This window comes from Notamacropus eugenii, chromosome 5 (assembly GCF_028372415.1).
Source record: "Notamacropus eugenii isolate mMacEug1 chromosome 5, mMacEug1.pri_v2, whole genome shotgun sequence".
NCBI lineage: Eukaryota > Metazoa > Chordata > Mammalia > Diprotodontia > Macropodidae > Notamacropus > Notamacropus eugenii.
In genome coordinates, this window is record NC_092876.1 from 35,623,345 (window position 1) to 35,635,411 (window position 12,067).

At 39.4% G+C, this 12,067-nt stretch overlaps 1 protein-coding gene across 1 annotated transcript in view; it reads right to left on the reverse strand.

Annotated features, from left to right (window-relative positions):
- GNB1 (G protein subunit beta 1) overlaps positions 1-12,067 on the reverse strand; it is a 105,853-nt gene that overhangs the window by 15,314 nt on the left and 78,472 nt on the right. The window contains exons 4-5 of the mRNA XM_072608563.1: positions 8,788-8,826; positions 6,539-6,645 (exon numbers count right to left, since the gene is read on the reverse strand). Of these exons, the coding sequence (XP_072464664.1) occupies positions 6,539-6,645; positions 8,788-8,826 (146 nt within the window). The remainder of the gene's footprint in view (positions 1-6,538; positions 6,646-8,787; positions 8,827-12,067) is intronic.

Sequence of the window (12,067 nt, forward strand, 5' to 3'; positions counted from 1 at the left end):
TTCTATGACACAAATTCTTTTGGAGGGGAGAGATACAGAAGTCATCATATTTCAGTCAGAATGGGAAAAGCTTTGAATATTTCTAATGTTTTTGTGCACTTGGGAAAAAGTCTTGTTCTGAAAGATATATTCTATATAGGTAAAATATTTGAAATAATTACTTTAAAAGACAGAAACAGTTTTCCTTTAAGAACTCTGTGCTAGTCTCCAGGAAGATGAAGGCAAATGGCAAAACTGTTGGTGGACCTATGAAATACTCCAGACGTTTTGGAAAGCAGTTTAGAATCACACACAAAAAGAGTTAAAACGTCTCCAGTCTAAGGACAGAGGTGCCACTTCTAGACACAGAAGGTCAAAGCCTAAAAGAAAGGTTTTTATACATCTATATCTATGTCTTCAAATATTCATAGCTTCACTTTCTGTGTCAGCAAACTGGAAACAGAATAAACGACTATCCCCCTGGGGAATGGCTGAACATGTGGTGCATGATGAAAACCTGGGATTCAGAGAAGCCTGGGGAGGCTTCTGCAAGCTGGGGCAGAGTCCAGAAGAATCACACACGTGGAGTGCAGAGGGCCTCAATGTCACTGAGGTCAGAGCGGGAAATCGGAGACCCAGCTTACTGGCAGAGAACAGGAGAGGTAAGAAGGATTTGAACCTCGGTCCTCTGACTACAGACCCAGGGCTCCTCTAGAAAACACACACAGCAATTACAATGCAGATGGAAAGAACAGGAAGCTGAACCCCAACCTGTAGTTTTAACAACCAAGCCTGGCCATGGAGAAACCCCAAGAAAACATGCTTCCCTCTCTTTCAGCACCATAGTGAAGAAGCACGGGTTAAGAGAAATACTGAATAACCTCTCAGACATGGCTAATATATTGATCACTTCTGCTAGCTTACCTTTTTCTTCTTTCTAAAACTCTGTTATAAACAATGGCTTGCTGGGGAGAGGAGGAAATCAGGCTATCGCCAGAAAGGAATGTGACGTGAAGACAACACATCCCTAGATGCTGCATCTTTAGATATACAGAAAAGAACCCTGAATTCTGGACATCCAAGGGCAATCAATTCTTACCCGGGCATTTTTTCCCACTGAGTTTTGAGGGAAAAGCACTTTGTAAACAAACAGGTACGTATGAGCTACTGCTGCTCGGAAATGCTGGGCTCAGGCATCTTCTGAGAACCAGTAAACTAGATATCAACTAAAATTCATTAAAGTTCTGGGACCTATATACATACTTCCAAGGCCACAGGCAATAGAAAATCCCTAGGGCTTAATTCTCTGTCCCACTCTGACACAGTTAAAGACTAGATACAAAAGGAACGAGCTTTCAGGCTTCCAAATTTCTCCTAACAATAAGATCTTTCTGAGAACAATTTCAATCATGCTTTTTTTCCTCCCTCTGGGTAATTGTGCTAATTACCAATGTGACTTTTTTGATGAACAGTTCAGTTATACAGGTTTGGGATTTACATGCTGAAGATTTGCAGCATCCTTGTTGAGCAATGAATTTTGAAATGAAATTGTAATTTGTTAAAAAAAAAAATTAATGTATTGGACAAGACCTTTTAACAAAAACACACATCTAGTTCAGAAGAAATCAATGCTACTTCATCATTCTTTCAATAAACATGTGGGTTTTAAAAGGAACAATGAAAAGGTTTTGATGTCAGGTTTATCCAGAGTGCTCATCTGAAGATGACAAGATTTTATCATTGAAGTTTTTAATTTAACAATGAAGTCAAAAGAGCCATTTGTCTACCTGCATGCTGACTCTGTTAGAGCAGGAGAAAAATCTTTTGTGATTAACCTTAAAACAAACCTACAAATTATTTGGGCCTTTCTGTACAAGCTGAAACTTACTAATTTATTATAGTGTGCAAATTTTAGATTATTTCTCAGAGGTGTTTGGTAGGGGTCATATTTCAATGCTACAACACCTGGAAAATCAGTTCTTAAGATAAACTCTGGATAAGAGAAAGTCACCCATGCATTATTCCTGTAACAAGAAAAAACAAGGCTCTAGCTTCCAAAGTTACATTATAGACGTTAAGCTATTATTATTAGGTCACAGAATGACAAAACTTTAGAGCTGAAAGGGACTTTAGTGGCTATCTAGTCTGACCTCTAACCCCAAAGAAGTCCACACTACAATACAGTTGTATTTGAGCTAGCCTTGGCTTGAGGAACTGCTAGGAGAGAAAAAGCTCCTATTTTGGAGACCCCTAACTATTAGGAAGCTGATCCTTCTCCAATTTCTACTTCCTGCTCTTGCCTTTGCTGCTCAGTCCCTGTCACCTCTCCCCCAAATGACCACAATGGCAGCATACTTGGGGTCCCTGCCTCCAGCCCAGCCCCCTCCATTGTCCACTCAGTTGCCAGGAAATTTTCCTGTGCAGACCTCCCCTACTCAATCATTGTCTGTGGGAGAAAATATAAACTCTGCCTAGCACCTAAAGCCCTTCACACCACGCCCTCATCATCCTCATCTTCCTTCCTCTCCCACCTGCTCTATTCCACCTAGATAACCACGCTGGCCTTCTCGCTTTTCCTGTCTCTGCCTCAGAATAATCATCGTAACATCACAATCAACATTTATACAGTGCTTGTAAGTACTCTAGCTCCAGAACAAGCCTGTGAGCCAGGTGCTGCTATTATCCCCATTGTATAGCTGAGGCAATTGAGGTTAACGTAAGTTAAGTAACTTATCCAGGGTCACCCACAGTGAGTGTCTGAGGCCAGATTTAAACTCAGGTCTTCTGGCCTCCGTGCACTGCGGCATCCTGTGCTAGTGCCCGCAGACACTCCAAGCACCTCTTTTCACTGCCGGGCCTTTGCCCCCTCGGTATCCATTCTCCTGCACACAGGACCCCCTCATCTTCACCCCTCCTCCAGGCTATGTATCTTCCGATGACCCCTCTCTTTCTTCTTCCAGTCCATCCCTTTGAGGTTCCTCTAAAGGACCCATATCTCCAATTCCTCCAGCTTTATGGAGGGTGAGGCCCTTCCCCTATTAGGTATCATATTAATAGGACAAAATACATTATCTCCACCAAATAAATTTTTAATGTAATTTTACTTAGCTCAGGCACAAAAATTTCAAACGTATTTCTATGTACAGATATACTACTGTCATTCTGCTCTTTTTAAACTAATCTTATGGCTAATAAAATTCCATACTACCTTACTTATAAGCACAATGCTGAGAATTAAGATGACCTAAAGAGAGAAAATCAGCTCATTTTCATTAGATCAGAAAGGTTACCTGTAGTACTGTCTACTAATCAGAAATATCCTTAATAATTACTGATTAACTGAAGAGGGTAGAAGATCTTAACCTCTTTATCCTTCTTGAAGGTGAGGGAAGACAATCCTGCTAATCTCCAATCAAGAAACTATGTTTGAGAAGTATGTAAGAACATAGCCTTTTGGGGCCTCAGTTTCCTTATCTATAAAATAACAAACTTGGATGAATTCCATGTCTACATTCATGATCCTACATGCTGTAACCAATTTTAATGGGCGATACCAAAAACAGTTACACCTCCCAGATCCAGAATTCAATCTATCTGGCAGTCCTATCAGGAGCTTAGTAAGCAAATAAACAAAAGGCTGGTCAGCCAAAACTGAAATCTAAATTCTTGTACTTACTGAAGAGTTTCCTTCCAGTCTACTTATTCTTAATTCACACATAACTCTAAAAAAGCCTGGTTATTAGACAATGAATAGTAACTAGTACTTCCTTTCTCCATGGGTATGATCACACCCATTCTCTGGAGAGTATGTGATTCGCCTATGATCATGGTGGCTAAGGCAGAATTTGGACCCAGTTCTCCTTGACTCTCGTTTCCAATGACTCCTAGACATGCACCCAATTTTGGGTGCCAGTCTGCTGCTTCAGTCAGGCCTGTGTCTTTATCACAGCCTCGCTTTGTGCACGGTCTGTCCTTCTCCTTCCCACAAAACAGATGAATTCTTCAAGGTCCAGCTCCAATACCATCTACTCTATGAACCCTCCCTTCCCTGACTGCTCTTAACCACAATGACCTCTCCTTTCTCGGAACAGCATATACTGACTATTACACAATGTTTGGTTACCATACACATTTCCTACCCTGGATCAGAAGGTTCCTGAGGAAAGAGGCTGTGTTTATTTTATTCTCCCCCACCCTCCTTAACCCCTCAACCATCCAGAGAAATAAAAATGAGAAACTAAGTGAGTGATCGTTACATTGCCACAAGAACAAGTAAGAGTTAACATACCAATATAGCAAAGAGAGGGAAAAAAATTAAAAAGTCAGACACAAGCACCTGGGGAAAAAAACTTGCCTGGGTCTGTTTAAGAAGAACCAAAGCCCCAATGATATCACTGTGTTAACCGGCTCCTATGCACACCATTTTAGTTCATGTGCTCTTAACCTAGGGGACATGGATAAATTTCAAGGGGCCTGTGAACTTGGATGGAGAAAATGGTTTTACATGTTTATTTCAATATCATTGGTTTCCTTTGTAACTCTATTTTATGTACTTTCATTAATACTGAGCTGTGATCCAGAGGCGTCATCAGACAACCAAAAGGTTCCATGACACAAAAAAGGTTAAGAACCCCTACTTTAACTTCTAAGTTGCCACTTCTAACCTGCCTTGGGTTTGGGTAAATTGCTAAACCATGAACCAGCCTGACAATGTTTGGTGGATGACCCTATTTCCATTTCCATTTATTCAAGATTTTGAAAATGCTAAGAGTAAATGCCAGACTTGAAAAGTTATACTTAAAGGGAATGTATTGAATTTAGGTCTAAAACCTAAGCTTTTCTGCCTCGATTTCAGAGCATTATTATAAAAGAGTAGATGTAAAAGTGACTACAGTGCAGGTCTAATAAATTCTAAATGATTTTCCTAAAAACATTTAGTATCAGCCAAATACTACCTGTGTACTGAAATCCCACGGACAAAAATGAACATCAATAGATTAAAATTTTGTTCTGGGAAGAGAAGATTATACACTTTGGATAGGAATTTTTCTCAAATTTGTGGTCTCTGTCCTCATATTAATGACTCTACTGAACAGATTTTAACTTTTTCTTAGTGAATATCATGATGAATCTCAATTCTTAAACTTAAACTATCAGAATAATATTCTAGGACTCTGGTAGAGTTCACTCCTGGAGAGTAACAAATAACAAAATAACATTTTATTAGAGATGAGAAGTTTAGGCAAACTCATGAGTGGCAAATCTACCAGAAGTTATGGGAAATCAGGATGTTTCAGGGAAACTTCTCAGCCCCTGAGCTTACCATTAAGAATGCTGATCCCGAGAATACAAATGTGGATGGACCGTACTTTAATGGTGTAAATGTACTCAAATCAATTCCTGATACCCCCATTGAGTTCCCTCTTCACTTTGGCTTTCAAACCCCTTGTCATGATTAAGGGATCAACCAGCATGCGGGACGACAAAACATGTTGTATAAATGAAACAAATACCACACACTGAGATGACCAAAGAAAAGATTTTCCGCAGCTCCACAAGGGGACAGATGAGTGTACAACACAAACACCAACACTGCGGTGTTTAGAGAACAGTGTAAATCTCAGAATCACTTCACTGGGAAAGGCAGGAGAGATGGACCTTCAAGAAGCCTCAAAGATGGAAGGAAGTGGGGAGAAGACCTACTGTGTGCCCGGCACTGTGCCACCAGCTTTACCAATCTTGTTTGGGAGGCAGGTGCTGTTATGACCTTCATCTGATAATTGAGGAAACTGAGGCAGACCAGGATCGTACAGCTAACCTCTGAGATTCTTTTGACTCCAAGCCCACCATACTAAGAAGGTGCTAAGACCTGACAGATGTGGGTGGTGTAGACAAGAACTTGAAAGAAAAGATGTGAGCATAGAAGGTTAATCAACAGGCCAGTGAGGATAAATATAAGATTAAAAAAAAAAAAAGATAAATGCTGGCCTTCAAAGGAGAAAGGGTAATATGTATGTAATGTAACATATTAATGAGACTTCCTTCTGATGAGAAGAAAAGGAGAACATGAACATGGAAGTTGGGAGACAATTCCAGGCCTGGACAGCTAGTGAATAGTTCTGGAGGCAGGAAATGGAATGCCAAACAAGAAGGCCAGTGCCACTGGATCTTAAGAGTATGTGGAAGTGGGTAAGGTGTAAAAAGACTGGAAAGGTAGGAAGCAACCAGGTCATAAAGAGCTTTAAAAGCCAAAGAGACGGTTTTGTTTTCTGGTCCTGGGGGGAAAGGGAGGATCATTGGAGTTAAGTGACTAAGTGGGGTGAAATGATCAGACCTGCACTGGAAGGAAGTTAGATTAGACAGCTGAGGGAGAGAACTGAGACACCAGTGTGATGGCCATGACAAGATGGAAGTAGGTAGCTGAGAGATGTTGGGCAGGTAGACCCAATGGGATATAGAACCCCACTGGTGGTGGTAGGGGGTGGGAGTGGGGAGGCAATTAGAGAGGGAGTGAAGAGTTGAGGACAACGAACCTAGTTCTGATCACAGCCATACATACCTGGAATCAGTGCCCCAATGCATTGCATAAATTTTAGCCAAGTGCCCCCTCAGCGTTCTTCTGGTGCGCATTTGGATCCGACCCACTGGATCAATGTTGGCTGTGATCTATGAAAGAAAATGGTCCTAAATCACAACTGGGAGTGTCATAAGCTGTTTTTTGAATTCCAGATAGTATTCTATCTTACATATTAATAAAAGGATTTGTTCCTTAAAACTTGGGCTCAGTCAAAAGGCCGTACCCAAGGATCAAGAAGGCCACATGTGGTCTGGAGGGGGAAGGTTCTCCACCCCTGATCCAGTCTGTTAATGAGTCCACTCTGACTAGTCTTTCTCTTCAACTAGACTGCAAACATCTAGAAGACAAGCACCTTACACAACTGGTGCTTGTTCTCATACAAGGGGTTCCGTGAGCAGACAAAATGCTGACCAAATACATGCTGGCTCTCTATCAGCCCTAGCTCAGCAATCTTTTTACAAAGTTTACTATCAATTAGAAAAAAATGAAAGTGTGCAGTTGATAATTATGATTAGTGTTTATAATGTAGATCTGTCATCTCTTCCTACAGTTCACCTTCATTTAAAGGAATTCCTGAAAAGCAGTAAGACAATTTAAAATCCATCAGCCACACTTCAGGGAATCAAGAATAAATTTTTTCCTTCATATTTTGGACGAGTTCCTTTGGGCCTCAGATAGAGGTTTAAAGACTCAAATTTGAAAAGTTCTACTAAGATGGATACAACTTTTCATGACTATTTCTAGAACAGGGGATTACTTTTTAGAAATTATTTTTATAGGAATGAAAAATCTGTTAAATTGTTTTAACTTAAGTTTTACATTCTACAGTAAAATTTCATAAATTTATATTAACTGGTAGGAAGGTTAGGCTGAGATAGAGAATATTTAATTTTCAAGTTTTATTATAGATACGCCTCCCCCTACACAACAGACCCCTTTGCAACAAGGAATAACATATCAGCAAAGCCAAACAACACAGTAACAATATCAGAAAAACCAGAATTTTGTGAAGAAAGTCTTATTGCTTTCAAGTATATGAAATAACTTTAACTGAGCTTCTCAACAGAATATTTAAGGGACCTGCATTTAAGAACTAGCTAGGAATCATTTACAATTAGTTCGCTGATGCACACATATAAATGGTATTTCTAAAACATGTAGAATTTTGTTCTTGAAGTGGTTTAAACAGTCTCCAGAGATGCACCGTTGAGACATAACAGGCAATGAATGCTTCAATCAGCAAGCATTTCCACAGTTTCTACACTGTGCTAGAGACTAGGGATACAAATACAAAACGCTTGTTCAATGTTCTGCTTAAAATTCTGTTCACATATTACATTTGTACCTAAATGTCTTTTTCATGATGAATAATAATAAATTTCAGTTCTAAAATGAATTAGCAAAAGTTCAAAGTTAGTAAGATTTAAATTTTTTAGTTACGAGACTATCTTTATACATTCCAAGTTTTAAGTGAGGAAATGATCAACATTTCAACTACTATTCAACTCTGACTAGTCCAGACTATCAGTTAGCCAAAGCAAAAGCATTATTACATTTCCAGTAAGGTACTAAATAATTTAGTCTGTCAGTCTAAATTTGGTACAATTTATAATCCTGCTTTTAGAGATAACACTTGACAGCTTGCTGTCTCCATGTAACACAATTATTCAATAAAATGTTTGGGTAACAAATTGTGTTTTCTCTCTGAACTCTGTCAAAAGAGCTTAGCTTAGTGATCAAGAAACATATAAAGTCACACTCCAGATACAGGAAAAAAACCTAAAGAATACCACATGGAGCCTATTTACTGAGGAGTATGTATCAAAGATGTATAAATTATTAGAATTATGATTTTTAAAGTAGGTGCCATCTTTCATTTAACACGAACAAGGCAGCCTCTTTGAAATACCACTTCAAGGACATGGGGAATGGCCTGAGCATCATGTTAAAACAAAACCAAAACATTTTTTTTTATCCATAATCCTCTCTTTGAAAACCAAGCTCTCACTCAATTATCAGATTCTCATACAAAAAAAAAAAATGACATCCCGGAAAAAGTATTTTTGGATAAACCTACTAATAATAGGCCCAAAACATCACCAGTGCCATCTGAAAGACATACTTCAAACCCCAGAGTACAAAAGCAGCTGACTCCAAAAGTTCTGTATAGGTAAAAGAACCGTTAAGTTCTAGAACAACCTACAAACCATGAATTAATTTTCCATCCTTACCTGAGACAAAGTTGCATCTGCACATGCTTTTCTAGCATCCTGCAAGGGAGAAAAGGGCAGGGAGGGGTGGGAGAGGGAAGAGGAGAGAAAAGAAAATGCACAAATTTAATTGAAATGCCAGGTCCTCAAGCAAACCTCAGAAAGGCCCCTATAAGTCTTCATCACAATAAAAGCCGATCTCTAGCAGAGGTCCCAACTTTAAGTTCCTGTGATGCCGCAGCTGCTTGTACAACAACCAAGCCTGGCAGACACCAGGTTATACAGGGTCTTTGTACCTTTTTAAAAGCACATTCACATTTACATTCACCAGACTCTCAAGACCATACCATGAGGTCTGTAGGGTCAGCCTGTTTTACAGGTGAGCAAACTGAGTAACAGAGAGGCACACACAGCTAGTGAATGGCAGAATATCTCAGCTTGAAGATTTTTTTCATGGAACTGTATTTTCTAAAAGGACAATAGATTTAATTCCCTAGTTCTGTGAACTGTCTGTGAACTGGTACCTATCACCCTGATCAGTGCAGTGAGGTCTTCTCCCCTGTCGGTCTCTGTGGGTGGGGAGCTCCCCTGTTCTCAGGTGACACAGTCCATCCATCCCTGAGCTCTAGAGAAGCCTTTCTGGCTTGGGAGGAGCAGCCGGGACTTGCACATCCCTGGTCTAATCTGAACTCTCCACTCAGCTCCATGCTCCAGTACTCCTGCCTTGAGAATCCTCAGCGCCAGTGTTCTGGGCCCAGGCCTCAAGCCAGCCAGCTCTTCATTTCCTACCTGACTGCACCTTGTTGGGCTTTTCTGCCTGCTACCTTCCCTACACTGAGTCCCATCTCCCACCCCCCTCTCAGCTTTCTTTGGTGCTTTCTTCTCCCCTCAAACTGTAAGTCCTGTTGAGGGAAGCCCTGTTGTCTTTCTTTTTCATGTCTGTCAGTATTTACCACAGTGCTTGGCACATAGTAGGTAGGCATTTGATGAATGATTCCTGACTGGAACTCAAAATCACCTACATAACAAAAAAAAGCACCAAAGTAGGAATCGTGTATTTTAAGACACAAGTTTTCTGTAATAATTTTATCAGCAGTGAGACTGTCCTGCTAAATAATTCTGTTTGATAACTGTTCCAAATATGCTCTAGCTGACATTTTGTAGCTTTTAAAACTGAGTTGAGCTCTGGGTTCCTACCCAGTATTTTGATAAAATAAGAAATGGAGAATAGGAGAGTTTATTTAATACGTGAAGTGTCTGCAAACTAAAAGGACTGTAAGGGAGATACTTGAAACAAACTGTGATGATTCTACGCAGGGCAATTCCAGGATGAAAAAAATTAAAACAACCAGTTTATATATACAAAATGAGATTGCTTCAAATACCTTCATTTCAAACAATGAATCTAAGCTAATATTTTACTAACTTTTTGAAGGTCTACAGTATACAATTCTCAGAACAGATACCATAAACTTAAAAATGCAGGAAGCAGAATTTTTATTGGAGTCAGGCTTTGATAATTGTTTAAAAGAATTTAAAATTAATGAAGCCAGGAAGAAATAATATCCATTCTAAAGCTATTTACATAAGCTAGTACTGTACTTCCATAACTGGATAATATGTGGATAAATGGAGTATTCCTGTATATGGAATATACCAGCTAAGAAAGATCTCTTCACTAGTATTTTATGCACAGGCCTACATCAGAAGTTGTGTTTGAAGCACTACTGATTATACTGGATTAGAATTTAAATTACAGCAAAATGGAAACATTTAGACCATTAAAAGTTGCATGTTTGCCACTTCCTTCCCTTTCTTGACTGCTTCCCCTCACCCCAAAACTGCCAGGCTGACCCATCTGAGCCATCTTTTAGAGATGGACGCTGCTGGACTCTGCTCGACCCTACTGAGGACAGAAACAAACCCCGCGAGTTCAGAGCAGTTCAATCGTGCTTTCAATTATGTCCCTTTCCATTTTGGCAGGCACTCAGATTGTATCATCTCAGTGCACAATGAATACTTTCTCAAGTTTTCATAACTTACCAGGTTCTCTTTATTATATGAAGTTTTAAATTCCACACAGACTAGTGTGGTAAGAAAACAAGATGGGAGTAAGGGAATCAAGACACCTGATAGTGATGGCTTTCCTATTAATTCACTGTAAATCTGGGCAAACCATCTCTGTAGGCCTCCGCTGGATCTTTTGGATAATGAAGGCTTTGAATGATGGTGACTTCTAGACTCCTTTTTAAAGAGGGAGATGTCATTTTAAAGCTCTAAACAGCTCTCATGACCTCTTTTAACTGAATTCACTAAAAAGGCTGATGCTTATTTGAAGTCTAACTTAGTCTTCTGGGGCATCTAAAGATCATTTTTTACTGTTTAGAATGTACTTGGAATGGACATGTACTTGTCATGCTGGGAATTTTTATCTGATTTAAATGTCAGACACACATGAACTGCAGCTTCTCCCATCATCTCCCCCCCAGTCCCTTGGTCAAAAAAGGGAAGAAATGCAAAATTTTCATCTGCAGCTTCTACAACGGGACATCTGTTAGCTCTCGTACAACATCTGTGTCTTTTATGAAACTTGATTTTAAAATCTAATTTTCTATTTTCATTGGCTGATGTAAATAGAACATGAAAAGGACAGAGGAAAAACTATACCATATTCTATCACTACCAGGTAAGGCTTGAGATTATGATTTGACACAATACTTATTTGGAAAACTTGACATTAAAGTCAGGCCAATGTTTAAGATGGTCCTACACACACCCAAAATTCTGATTTCCATGTTCTTCATCCTAAATCCTGAGATAATTCCTGGTTAATTTTACCATAAAGGGGTGAGTGGCTGGCAGATGAATATTTATGACAAGGGGGAAAAGACCTTCACACAAAGCTAATGAAATTATTATGAAGTAGCACCATTACAGTTCTGGATAAGATTTTAGACTGCCAAGATATACTGGCTGGTGCTTTACACAGAAGTGGAATGTAGTTTAATTTATCAGGTCAGGGAAAATCTTAGAGAGTGTTTTTAAAACCACATTTCTGTCAAGGGCTGAATGGATTTGTGTACCTAGAAGCAAAGGAATTCTTTGACCATTTGAAAAACAGATTTTTAAATGAAAGACACAACAATATATATTCTGAACATTAATCAGCACGTGTAAGATAAGAAATGAACAGTTGAAAAATAAATATTGAACCGGGAATTGTGTGAGAAGAGGCTTCACCACTATGTGTGAGAAGAGGCTTCACCACTACAGGACACAGCATACAAATGCATCTGTTTTG